This window comes from Nothobranchius furzeri, chromosome 13, assembly GCF_043380555.1.
Source record: "Nothobranchius furzeri strain GRZ-AD chromosome 13, NfurGRZ-RIMD1, whole genome shotgun sequence".
NCBI classification, from domain to species: Eukaryota; Metazoa; Chordata; class Actinopteri; order Cyprinodontiformes; family Nothobranchiidae; genus Nothobranchius; species Nothobranchius furzeri.
The window spans coordinates 62,192,995-62,206,983 of NC_091753.1; the positions used below are offsets into that span (position 1 = coordinate 62,192,995).

At 44.8% G+C, this 13,989-nt stretch overlaps 1 protein-coding gene across 1 annotated transcript; it reads right to left on the minus strand.

Annotated features, from left to right (window-relative positions):
- Nucleotides 1-210: 210 nt before the first annotated feature.
- Nucleotides 211-13,032, minus strand: LOC107397140 (phosphatidylinositol transfer protein alpha isoform). Its single transcript, XM_015977049.3, has 12 exons — nucleotides 12,787-13,032; nucleotides 10,999-11,029; nucleotides 5,194-5,339; nucleotides 4,630-4,721; nucleotides 4,483-4,490; nucleotides 4,327-4,401; nucleotides 3,523-3,606; nucleotides 3,300-3,377; nucleotides 3,113-3,223; nucleotides 2,856-2,978; nucleotides 1,122-1,180; nucleotides 211-1,045 (listed from the first exon to the last, which is right to left on the minus strand). The coding sequence occupies exons 1-11, from the start codon at nucleotides 12,801-12,803 to the stop codon at nucleotides 1,136-1,138; spliced, it is 810 nt and encodes a 269-aa protein (XP_015832535.1). The 5' UTR covers nucleotides 12,804-13,032; the 3' UTR covers nucleotides 211-1,045; nucleotides 1,122-1,135.
- Nucleotides 13,033-13,989: the final 957 nt, after the last annotated feature.

Genomic DNA, 13,989 nt, shown 5'->3' on the forward strand with positions numbered 1-13,989 from the left:
TTGAGTAGGTAGTTTTTTTTTTTACAAGATTGTCACAAATGAGTGTCAGTGGCGCAAACGTAAGAAAAAAAGCGTATAAATTCAATTAACATGCGGGCTTTATTTTGAAAGGCGGATCTTTTGAACTACTGTAGGGGTCAGGATTGTTCTAGCAGCAAGGTATAAAAAAAAGCACAGGAAATTAAAAGACAGGAAAAATGCAAGAAAAGACCAAATACTTTTCCTTTAATGTGCACTCACATTAATATGTGGATGACTACATTCCACACACATACCAACAGCCATCAGCATCTTTTTACTGACATTTCTCATCAGAAAAATCAAATTAAAATAACAGTAACCTGAAACACTCAAAACCTCTACCAAAAAAATAAGCTACAGGAATGTAATCATTAAAAAATAAAGTCTAAACCAGTTCCTGACTAAAGGTGGGTCATCGTACCTGGATAACCTTTCGGAAATACACGCATGTGGCATCATGTCTTGAGGAAATCGAACACATTTTCACTGGATGATATTACGTCTGGCAGAACAGGAATAACTGCAGTAAGACTGAAAATGTTAAAAATGAAACACTGAAGGTTATTTTTACTTTGTAAAGATGCAAGTTTTGCCATTGTATACAGATATGTTAAAAGTAATTCCTTCCTTTTTGGTTAGTGAACAGTGACTGAAAACAAACCAAGAAGAATAAAAGTAAAACAGATAAGTGCCTTTAAAAAGGAACTAAAGTAATCGTAAATGATCCTTCAGAGAGAACCCCTTCAGCTTGGAGACGAGCAGGCATAAACAAGAATATTTCATCTTAAAAGAAGACCTTTCTAATAGATTCCTAAAAAACAAAAACAGTAAAATCAGCTGTGGTTGTATTTTAATGCACATGAATATGCACAGTTGCTTTCCAGAAATAAGCTCTTATTAAGAGCAAATCTTTATTAAGATGTAGAGGGTATCCTTGATTATGCCTCGGAGAGTGCTGCAGGTCCAGTTGGTCCGAGGAGGGGAGGCCGAGCTCAGATGAAGTCACGTCCCCCATCCGGCTGGTCTAACGAGGAAAACAAGACGATAGATTAACTACGAATGTTTCTGTTCAAGCAAGTAAAGAATAAATGATCACTCACCACATCACTTCTTCTCACTCATCAGCAGACATGCCTTTAACTTCATCAGTTTTCCTCATCTATAAACAAACGCGTCAGTGAGAAGACATGGAAACAACACACACACACACACACACGGTCAGTTCTGATATCCAAGATGAGTGATGACAAATACAGAAGCATCCTCGTTTCCTGCGTTAACCCTGTCACTGGGAACTCCATCGTGTTACTGTGGCTTACCTCCTACAACAGTGATTCCCAACCTGGGGTCTGCGACCCCCAAGGGGGTCCACACAAGAAAGCAGTGGGTCTCTACAGGATTATATTTATAAAATCCCAATAACACACCAAATGGTAAAATCAAAGAGCCACAACCCTGAATGTCTGTATAAAAATTGTAATTATTCACTTTTAATTGTGTGCATGTCGGTAGGTGTTGGGGTTGGGAGGCCCTGGCTTACAACTGAAACCTTCATGGTTGTAATTTTCCATTTCTACCAGAAGATGTCAGAACTTGTTCCACGATGAATCTATCCCCCGTAGAGTGATCCCTCCAGGACAGGGAAGATGTTAATCATATAAACTATCTACTTATTAAATATCTTGTAATAAGAAATGGGGAAATGGAAATTTTTAGATAAAAAATGTGAAAGACGATAAAAATGAATAAAAAAGGTAATCATGGGAACCAAAGACAGGCAGATTTGGTAGAAACAGCAGCATGGAGAAGGTGGTGAGGAAGAATGACCAGAAGGCCACCAAAGCCAGTCTGCACAGATGGTACGGTTGAGCAGGGTTGATGGTTTACCCCTTGTGGTCCACGTGGCATGGGTGAGGTGGTGCTCACTCCTCAAAAACAACAAACACCTGGGGTTCATTGGACCACAGCAGAATGTGGAGGAGTTCTGTACACGAGGGAGGGGAAGATGGAGTGGGAGATCAAAAAGTGGATTGGTGCTGCATCTGCGGAGATGCCGGCGTTGTACCGGTCTGTCGTGGTGAAGAGAGAGCTGAATTGGAAGGTGACGCTATCGATTTACCGGTCGATCTACGTTCCTACCCTCACCTATGGTCATGAGCTTTGGGTAGTGACCGAAAGAACGAGATCGCAGATACAAGCGGCCTAAATGAGTTTTCTCCGCAGGGTGGCTGGGCTCTCCCTCAGAGATAGGGTGAGAAGCTCGGTCATCCGGGAGGGGCTCGGAGTAGACCCGCTGCTCCTTCACATCGAGAGAAGTCCGTTGAGGTGGCTCGGGCATCTGATTAGGATGCCTCCTGGAAGCCTTCTTGGCGAGGTTTTCCGAGCACGTCCATCCAGGAGGAGACCTAAAGGAAGACCCAGGACACGTTGGAGGGTCTCTCGGCTGGCCAGGAAACACCTTAGCAAACCCCTGGAGGAGCTGGTGCAAGTGGCTGTGGAGAGGGAAGTCTGGGCCTCTCGGCTTAGGCTGCTGCCCGGATCTGACTCCGGATGAGCAGAAGAGAATGGATGGATGGATGGATGTGACTATCACCGACTCTGCTCTGCAACGTTGGTGTTTTATCTCCATAAATAACACAAGCCTGGAGGAGTTCTGCTGTGTGGTGCAGGTGCTGTACCGAGTGTGTCCCTGTCTATTTTCTACCAGTGGCTAATGCAATCACGTTTCATAAGGGGCAAAAAATAAATGACTTTCTTAGTGAACTTGGTCTTTAACTAAGATCATCCCTGCCTTGTCCCGCAGCAGTACCCCAATCTCATCTGTCTGGATTCACCTCATCCAGCTGCTGCTTGGTCTCCTCTTCCATACGCCGAATGTCATCCAGCGACAGGTCGATCCATTTGTCAATCCAACAGAACAGCTGTCTGTGGAACTGGGTAAACAAGCGCCTTTCCACCTGGACACACACACACACACACACACACACACACACACACACACCAGTGTGAGGAAGCCATGGGGGTTCCTGCACTGCAGCTGGATCTAATTCCTTCTTTGACAGAAAAACCAACAAAAACATTCGTTGTCCACCTTATGAATGAGCGTTTCCATCCTGTTCTGAAGTCCCAGCCACTTAAACTCAACCGTGACTAGTTTATAGGCACACATGTGAGGGCAGTTGGAGTTGTTAGCTAGTTCTTTCTGCAAACAGACATAACACAGGTTAAAATTTTCTCCACTAAAAACGAGCTGAAGTAGAGAGCAACAACAAGCGCACCCTCCAGTCTGGTCCCAGAGGCCCTCTTCCGGTCTTCTGTGACTTAAAGATGGCAGGATCTTCATCTGCCTTGTAGTCCTGAAGAACAAACACAGCATGTAAATGTTAATCTAGATCAAAGCTGGGCTCATCAAAGCCCAGATCATCAGACTGATGATCAGACTCAGACCAATCCAATCAAACACAGATGGTTGGTCTGACTCTTCTAAGGATCTTCTCCTACCTTTGCATTAATGCAGCTTTTATCTGCAATGTCGATATTAACAACGTCAACGGTTTCCCATTTGCTCTTGTCTAGTCCGTGTACCTGCAGAGAAGAGAACAAGCATCAACCGGTTGTCGTCTCATTCTTGGTACACTGACACAGGTTGACAGGTAACGACAGGTAAACTCGTATGAATCTGGCCTTGGTCTTGATCTGATCCGAGACCTTCTCAAACAGAAGCAGAACACACGAACCCTCCACTAAGGCTCATCGATAACAAGCTAAAGTCAGTAAACGGATTCTGTTTGTGATTAAACGACGGTTCCCACATACAGGTTTTTAACACAGACCTGTCTGAATCCTGACATAATCAGGTGAAAACTACCAAACAGCATCTAGGACGTCGCAGATAAAATTACTGCACCGCAGGAGGAAATGAAGTCCCGTGTCACCAAAGCGAACACACTCCTGCAAAGGGAAGCCTCTAGGCTGCGTTCAGGCGGATTCAGAGAAAAAGTGTTTGAACTGTTGCAGTCACGCCAGAAATGCGGTTCAGGTTTTATTATCAGTGTTTGTTAGAGGCTTTATGAAACCATGGAGACAGCGACAGACCACTTCCTCTCCACCTTACACACGACCTGGGCCACGCTTTGCTCTCTCATCAAAACAACAACTGAAGTGACTTTTTGTAGTGAGCTACATTTGTGCACACACACGTCAAAGCACGTTAGCGAACGCTGGTGTAGCGCATAATTACTCCGTTATTGAACGGCTCACTGGCGGACACCGATTCTGGTTCTGTAGGCAGAAATCATGACTTACATTCTCCTGATCCCCCAGGTCAGGCTTGTGCCAGGTCTCGATCTTAATCATGAACTTCTCTTTCATGTAGGTGTTCTGTAATGATGGGAGAGATGCCTGGAAGTGAGTCGTGTTAGGGTTAGGGTTTGTCACAGCTTTAAGTTTCACGATACTTACGGTGAGGACTGCATCAGACGAACGGGTCAGCCCCGACGAGAAGATGGTGATTGGGAAGAGATGGATAAAATATTAGAAGTGATATAATCCGCCCCTTCTACATCGAGCAGATGTGTGGTTCAGGTGCTCGCCTGAAGTAGGACTCACTTGTTCGACAGTAAGGATATGCGTTCCAGGCTTTCTCATGCACCTCCAGAGCACCCTTCGGAGCGATCATTCGGATGAACTGCGGCACTTTGCTGCACACACACACACACACACACAAGTGGGGATTTTCAAGATGGTGAATTAATTCCTTACATGTTGGAGAGAGTTGCTGACAAGCTATTTAGCAAATGTAGCAGTTATTGCACGGCGGTAGTTTAAAATGCTGGCATTGGGTGAGGCGTGGCTGTGGGACTGAGGGTTAGAGGTGCACTGCAGCAACACACTCCTCACAATGGTGTGTGCAGATGGTCGTGATAGAAACAGGAAATGTTCTATTTAGGAGAACCTCTGCTCCATTTTCATTCAGGTTTGACCCAATTCTGTTGAACTGTCGAGTCATTATTCCAACCACATGTGAGAAATGTGTTTAGCCTTCAGAAAGGAATTGGGAAAAACTAGAAACGGAATAAAACGGAGCTCTTTGGGCCTTATAGTTACTTGTTTAGCTGCAGTATTTAGAAGATAGTGGTGTAAACGCCCGGAGGTGAACCTGGGAGTGACTACCTTTGCAGATGGTAGACCTTGTGGGTGTATTGTCCCTTCTCTCCATTCTCCTCATACGGTTCATTCACAAGCACCTCCACGCCGTCGCCTCCTCCGGTCTCACTCTTGCTGGCTTCTGCTACAGCGTACAGCTGGCCCACCTGGTACTGAGAGGACAAAATAAAACCCATGTAGCCTGTTCACAGCTCCAACCTTTTATCTAGTTGTTATTTTAGTGAACGTCTCAGCCCCAGATCCAGAACACGTTACTAAACCCATTCTCTGGTTCTCCTGGCTCAGCTAAGGAATAAGAAACGGTTGTGATTGTGAGGAATCCCCCGACACAGAGGAGGATGTTTGAATGGACAGGAGCTGGCACACCTGTAGAGAAACAACAGAAAACAACCCTATCGGGTTCATGCCATGCAGCAGTGAAAGTCATTCCTCACATCTAATACTCATTTACCGTCACTAGTAGCTCAAGCCGGTGACTGGACTGTTTGCAAAAAGACACAAGAGAGTGATTTGTTTTGCACGCTTCCTCTGGGGTATAAAACCTCAGCTAAAGAGCCCAGCTGAAAGGTTCCCAGTTAAGGGAACTAAAGCCTCCGAGGGACACATTCTCCCAGTTTTCCCAGACTTAGACTTAGCAGTGAAAAACCAGCCGAGTGAGCCTTTTTTGACTTTGTCTTCCTCCTCTTCCCCTTCCGCTTCCTCCGTGAGCCTTCTGAGGTTCTGAGTCAGGAAAAGTGTTGCAATGTTGGAAAAACTGACTCACAAATTGGGCGCTGCCAGTCTGGTCAGTCCAACGCGCTCACCCTTAAACACACAAAACCTTCAGTCCAGACACGTTTCACTGTTTTATGCAACACTGAGACATCTGGTCCACGAAGGAGTAGACTTTTTAAAAATCATTAAAATATTTAGAACAGCCTCTTGTCGTTAGACCCATGTGCCCGCGCACAGCGAGGCTCCTAACTGGAGCAAACAGAAGAGCTCACATCACTCCTATTCTGACTTCTCTGCACTGGTTACCCGTTAACTTTAGAGTTCATTTAGAGTTCTGACTAGAACTTTCAGGGATCTACATGGTCAAGCTCCTCCCTACATTACTGAACTGTTAAAGCCTTATGCTCCAACCCGAGCCCTCAGGTCCACCCACCAGAACCTTCTAGAAGTTCCAAAGACCAGATATAAAAGTCGAGGTGGTCGCTCCTTCCACTCTGGAACGATCTTCCTTTATCCTTACGCAGCGTTGACGGTCTGGACACTTTAAAAAACAGCTAAAGACCCTTTTATTTAAAGCTGCTTTTACCGTCTGAAAACACACTTTTATTCTTTGGCTTTTACTCAACTGGAGTCTCGTTAATGGGCGGCTTTGCACTTTTTGCTCCCCACCTCGATTTTATACATGTTTCTGTTGGTTTTTAAACGGTTTTAAGTGTTTTTATTTCTTTATGTTCATTTCTGTTGTGCAGCGCTGTGTTTGGTCCTTGGGCCGTGTGAAGGTGCTGTATAAATAAAGTTTAGTTAGTTTACCAAATATTTACTTTTCTTTTAACTCTAATTTATATTCATCTTTCATTTGTCACACACACACACACACACACACACACACACGCACACACACACACCTCTGGGAGTAACAGCTCAGGAATGTGACTGGCCATGTGGAACCAGCCCATCCTGTCGCTGCTGTCTAACACCACACACCTGGCAGTTTCCAGACAACAGCACAACATCCAGCAGCAGAAGCAGCAGGTTCAGGCCTGCTCTCAGCCCGTCAGGTTTGTCAGAAACAAGTCAAGGTGGTGCATCATATCACTGTCAAAAAGGAGGTGTGCACCCTGGATGACTGTTTTATTTGATTATAAGAACAATGGTCACCAGATTAAAACCTGCTCTGAGGTCAGACCCAAATAACCGTCAAAATGACTTGGTAAAAGAACGCCACACACCTTATGGGCCACTGGAGCTCAGTGGAAAGGGGAGTTAAAGTTCAGCGGTTTGATCCCAACCTCCCCACCACATGCCAGATGTATGTGTTTCTGTGTGACTGTACATGCGTGTGAGAGAGACAGTGTGTGCATGTGACTTGTACAGTAAAAACAGTCTAAATACTTCCATGTCAATCAATTTCCCTCTGGGATTAATAATCAATTTCCCTCTGGGATTAATAATCAATTTCCCTCTGGGATTAATAATCAATTTCCCTCTAGGATTAATAATCAATTTCCCTCTGGGATTAATAATCAATTTCCCTCTGGGATTAATAATCAATTTCCCTCTAGGATTAATAATCAATTTCCCTCTGGGATTAATAATCAATTTCCCTCTGGGATTAATAATCAATTTACCTCTGGGATTAATAATCAATTTCCCTCTGGGATTAATAATCAATTTCCCTCTAGGATTAATAATCAATTTCCCTCTGGGATTAATAATCAATTTTACTCTGGGATTAATAATCAATTTCCCTCTAGGATTAATAATCAATTTCCCTCTGGGATTAATAATCAATTTCCCTCTGGGATTAATAATCAATTTCCCTCTAGGATTAATAATCAATTTCCCTCTGGGATTAATAATCAATTTCCCTCTGGGATTAATAATCAATTTCACTCTAGGATTAATAATCAATTTCCCTCTGGGATTAATAATCAATTTCCCTCTGGGATTAATAATCAATTTCCCTCTAGGATTAATAATCAATTTCCCTCTGGGATTAATAATCAATTTCCCTCTGGGATTAATAATCAATTTCCCTCTGGGATTAATAATCAATTTCCCTCTGGGATTAATAATCAATTTCCCTCTAGGATTAATAATCAATTTCACTCTAGGATTAATAATCAATTTCCCTCTAGGATTAATAATCAATTTCCCTCTGGGATTAATAATCAATTTCCCTCTGGGATTAATAATCAATTTCCCTCTGGGATTAATAATCAATTTTACTCTAGGATTAATAATCAATTTCCCTCTAGGATTAATAATCAATTTCCCTCTAGGATTAATAATCAATTTCCCTCTGGGATTAATAATCAATTTCCCTCTGGGATTAATAATCAATTTCCCTCTAGGATTAATAATCAATTTCACTCTAGGATTAATAATCAATTTCCCTCTAGGATTAATAATCAATTTCCCTCTAGGATAAATAATCAATTTCCCTCTGGGATTAATAATCTATTTCCTTCTAGGATTAATAATCAATTTCCCTCTGGGATTAATAATCAATTTCACTCTAGGATTAATAATCAATTTCCCTCTGGGATTAATAATCAATTTCCCTCTAGGATTAATAATCAATTTCCCTCTGGGATTAATAAAGTATTTTTGAATTTGAGTGTCGAGGGGGCATGCAGAGGTTTTCACAGTTAACTAGTTTGGTTAGCTCAGGAAAAAGAAACAGGAGCAAAACTCTGATAAATGAAGCAGACACGCAAGATCTAACCTTAATGACGTTCCACAAAGAAAGACGGGAACCTTTCACAGTCTCCATCAGAGTGAATGGAGCTGTGGGTGAAGCAGGAGAGACCATGCTGCTGATGGTGCTAAACAAAACCTCTGCTCTGGGACACCAGGTTGGAGAAATATGCAGCCCTGGCATCTCCGACTGCAGAGGTCAGAAGATCCTTCAGATGCAGCAGATGGACGTGGAGACGGCTTTTCTTACACAAGCGCTCAGTTGCTCTGCACTGATGCTTCAGGCCCCATCCAGGAGCCGGGTCCACTGCAGGAACCGATCCAGTTCGGACTGGATACATGTTGTCCAGAACGGCGAGGAGGGGCTTATTAAAGACCAAGTTCACTTGTTTTTTTCAACACAAAGTGCTTGGGGGGGGGGGGGGGGGGGGGGAGATCTGGCGCACCTGTTTCAGGACCTTGAAACAGAGGAGCTGGGAGCACAAGACAACAGGATTTGGAGTCTTACTTCCTGCTAGAAGAACATCTGTCCTCTGATTGGCTAACAGCAATGTGACTCTACCACTGGCTCAGTTTGCTCTGCAGCGTTGATGTTTCATCTCAACAAATACCACAAACCTGAAGGACCTCTGCCATGTTGTGTTGTTGCTAATGCTAACAGTTAGCTTCTACTAGCCGAGACGTTCTCTACCGTTTCCTGGACGCTAAACCAACAACAGCCTCCCCGTCGCACGCCAAGATGGGTGAGTCCATGGCTGTAAATTTGGCATTATGATGTGCTAATGTCACTAGCTTTATAATCCGAGCATTTCCACCGACGCTAATGCAGGAAACAAGGGGACAAGATTATTTTCACCGTTAGCCTGCCCGTGAAACTCAGAGTGACCAGTAGTATTTCTAAAACAAGTGAAAAGGCTTTCTCAGGTTTTACAATTTGAAACAAGTGACGGTGATAGAAATAATAGTTTATCTCCACTTTTATTAACAGAAATGTAGCATACATCTACAAAATACAGCACACGAGGGGACAGTAACCATGTGTTACAGAAGGACAGTCACTTGTGAGGAAAACTATGTAATTTAACAATCTGTAACCCAAATACCAAATAATGCCCAAGTCCCACTGCGAGTCGTTCACGCCGGATCCAGCTCGTTGTAAAAGCCGGATCACTGTTGCTCAATTAAACATCCAACCTCTGACTCTGAGAGGGATCAGAAGAAAAGCTGCATGGGAAACTGTGACTATGCGCTGTACTGAAATACTGGTTTTGTTCAGCTTTGGGTAATGAAACACAAAGACTCACTGTTGTATGCAACAGCAGGAACACAAAAGGAGAACACTGTCTGCACGTCTGCTGGAAAAAACCAGAGAGGTGAAGCAGCAGAAGCTGCTTGTTGTTTTCTGGAAGGATCCGTTGTTGAGGCAGAACCCATGATGGGATTTAGAAGATGGCCACGACCCATAGACAGATCTCAGCTGTGGGGCAGAGTCTACAGTCGTCTGTCAAACTGTCTCTGCATGCTACTGGACTGTGCTAGAACCAATCAGACACCGAACAATGTCACTTAGCCATCGCTACGGTAATCAGTCAATGGTGCAGTCTGCAACGCACACCAAAGAAGAAGAAAAAACAAATACACCCCTTCTCTAAATAAAAGACTTAAGGACCTCTGTCTGCTCGTGTCTCAGAGAAGAGCCCAAGTCTAAATTATCCAAGGTTGTTTCACACAAGCACCAGTCCTGAGCCGACGCCATCTTTGAAGTTTTTCGCCATCCCAGCTCTGGTGCTAAGCTCATCTAATGTCTCGCTACAAACAGAGTGCTGTGATTGGCCAGACACAAAACCACTCGGCCCAATGATGGACCTGCTGAGGCTACAATGGAGCATGGCTAGACCGACCTGCAGACTAAAACCTGCTACGACTGGTCTAGACGTCCGGGCTGCCTTTAAAATACTTCACACAGCATCCCGATCCGCCTCAAAGGAACGACTGGAATATGCAGATGGGCGGCTTGGAAGTTTCCGCACCAGTAATGAAAACTAGAGAGCAATGAGTCACCGACAGCTCCAGAATGAAAATGACTCCAATGCTGAAAAACAGAATCTCTGCAGGACAAGTCTTTAATGACTGATGCGAGCCGGCACCAACCACAACACGGGGAGCAACGTGATCAGGAATGCCAAGAGCCTCACGGGATTTTACAGTGTAATAGCTCTGATGTACGGCTGACTGTGGTGCAACAGTGTCTAAAAAGGAAAAGGGTTAGATATTATGGGCTGTAACCGTCTGCTGAATCAGACGGTGGCAAAAGCAAGCAGTGGAGATAAAACCTGCAGCATGCTCAGCAGTAATTATGAGAATCACTGATAAAAAAGGTAAATAATGAGTACTTACTTCCTCCACGGAGATGGGCAGGACGACCCGGCTGTGAGAGAATGAGACGAAGTTAATAAAATCCATGGAAGCAATAAAGTGGAGAAAAGCACAACAGACTCACTACTGCTGACCTGCTGACCCTTTAGACGGCGGCACGTTAACGGGCTGACCTTCAGCTCCAACGTCAGCCCACACTAATTCATAAAAGCTCAGAAATCACAAATAAGATTGCGCCCAAATGCTTGGGTTCGCCCAACCAATCTACATGTGTTTAGTGGATCTGGAGAAGGTGTTCGACCGCGCCCCTCGGGGGTGCTCCGGGAGCATCCCTGTAGGACCGGTGTCAGAGCTCGGTCCGCATTGCCGGCAGTAAGTCGAGCTCATTTCCAGTGAGAGTTGGACTCCGCCAAGGCTGCCCTTTGTCACCGATTCTGTTCATAATTTTATGGACAGGATTTCTAGGTGCAGCCAAGGTGCTGAGGGTATCTTTTTTGGTGGCCTGAGGATCAGGTCTCTGCTTTCTGCAGATGATGTGGTCCTGATGTCTTCATTCGAGCGTGATCTCCGGCTCTCGCTGAGTGTGAAGCAGCCGGGATGAGAATCAGCTCCTCCAACTCCAAGACTTGGAATGGAAAAGGGTGCTTTCTCCAGGTCAGGGATGAGGTCCTGCCCCAAGTGGAGGAGTTCTTCTAGTTCACGAGTGAGGGAAAGCTGGAGCGTGAGATCGATAGACGGACTGGTGCTGCGTCTGCAGCGATGCGGGCGTTGTACCGGTTTGTCGTGGTGAAGAGAGAGCTGAGTCAGGAGGCGAAGCTCTCGGTTTCCTGATCGATCTGAATTTACACGCGAGAACTTTGATCCCTGAATTCTGCTATCCAGACGAATTAAACGGCCTCTGCATAAAGAGAGGCAACTCTGGAGATATTTAGGAGAACAAAACATGCGTCTCCTTGGTAACGTGGTTACACTCTGGACAATCACAACACAGTGTTGTGACTCTGATGCAGCAGAGGCTGTGTACACCCATAAATCCTGCTTCAGTTCCTACCGTCGCAGGAACTACGGGCCAACAGAGAGGAAATTATAAAGCTGCATTCAAGACTGTGTGTGTGTGTGTGTGTGTGTGTGTGTGTGTGTGTGTGTGTGTGTGTGTGTGTGTGTGTGTGTGTGTGTGTTCCCACCAAACAACAGGCTAGTAATCACCAACAGCCCAGCAGAGCTTGAATATTTCATAAGATCAGGTCTGAGTGGAGGAGGAGCCTAAGATCAGGTGTGTGGCTGCCACCAACACTCCACATCTTAATGCCTGGCTCAAAGGCACATCTGAACTGGGAGTGTACTTTGCTCTGTGATCGTCAGATGACAGCCAGCACAGAGAGCACGTGACAGTCGTGATTAAACCACAAACCCCGCTGAATAAACCCACGTAAGCTCAGGATTCAACTGCTTTAAATGAACATCTTCTTCATGTCTGCCCTGGAGACACCTGGACGGTAACCGACCGGGTCCCCCAGCAGCCATTATCCATCACACATTATCATCACAACCCCAGTAGCTCTAAACCGCCCACATTAGTTGGATTTGTTGACTTTTTTTGTTAAGCACGAATAAATCGTTAAAAAGGCCAAAATGTCAACTAAACCCGGCAAATGAGTCGAGCTGGGAGGCGGAACTATCCCGGGAAGCGCGTGTGGAAGTTAAACCCCGCAGAAATAACACGTTCCCGCGGTTTAAACGCAACTAGAACACTTTAACACGTGACGGTGGTCTCTGCGACGCTTGTGAGGACAATAAAACACAACTCACTACTCTTTGATCTGCATGGTGCCTCCGTCCAGACGGTAGAGAGCCTGCGGGAGCGAGAAGCATTCATTCACCGCTCTCAACGCTTTTCTACCGGGCTCGCTTCCTGGAACACACCGGGTGTGTGCCAGTGGGCGTGGTGTGTGAAAGAGGAGGAACACACCGGATCAGGTAACCCCGTGATGCGTTCAGGTCTCCTCGGTACTGCCGTTTAAGTGACTACGCGTGTTTAAACCAGAAAGAGAGGGTTTAAAGCGTTCATAGATAAAAACAAACAGCAGCCCAGCTGCCCCTCCTACCTTCATGTCCAACCGTGAGTCAGTCCTGTACAGTAATTAGAGTGATGAAGTTCACCCGTTTGACCTCTGGAGAAACAATGCATTTAAAGGGAACATCCCCAGGAGAGACCGTATTTATGTCGATGGGAGAGACTCAGAGGATGCTCGGCTCATTTTATCCAGTTGAAGATAAATCACGGGTCTGCGTGTGTTTATTCCGTGGGTTTGTGGTTCGTTCATGGCTTTAGGCCCCCACAGAAAACTGCTCCCCCAGTTTTCTGAAAGTTGGACTTGGATGCAGTACTTTTTCGTGCCACTAGAGGGCATTAAACTAACCGTGTTCATGAAGAAACAGCAGAAGTCACGACTGGGAATCAGGAGTGTGTTTATATGAGTGTGAGTCCATAAGAGTGGTGAGAGATAATATTTCTCAGGTTTAATAAACAAAGGATCCTTTTATTAATGTTACCTTTGTTACCTATTAAGTGTCTTTAAAGTCAATCCCTTCCCTTCAAAGTGACAGTGTGTATTCTCCCTGGCGATAGGGGCAGTACATAAAACATTGAAAGCAAGTGATATTTTTTGTGTTTGGGTAAGACCGTATCAATGGATGGACATGATTAAAAAGTCCTGGGAGCGCAACCTCCAGCAAAATAACAAGAACATTTTTTTTATTTAAAGTGTCATTTTATTGGCTAAGACTGTCAAGTGGCAACACATATAGTGAGCCTAAGTCACTTCCGCATCATGGGTCCCCGGCAGAACAAAATAATGAATGCAAGTCAACGGGGCTAAAAACGCTATTTTCTAACCCGCTTTGCCTTACGCCCTGGATCACACATATGTGGGCTGCAGTTTAAATGAAAAGTAAGGATGGGTGTTTCAACCATGCCAGTAACAAACTTTGAGATTTATTAGCTTGTAAAAG

Coding starts and splice junctions, on each gene's coding strand:
- LOC107397140 (XM_015977049.3), bottom strand. Junction 3,378..3,522: donor AAAGCTGCATTAATGCAAAG/GTAGGAGAAGAT, acceptor TTTGTTCTTCAG/GACTACAAGGCAGATGAAGA. Junction 1,181..2,855: donor CCAAGCAGCAGCTGGATGAG/GTGAATCCAGAC, acceptor GTTTGTTTATAG/ATGAGGAAAACTGATGAAGT.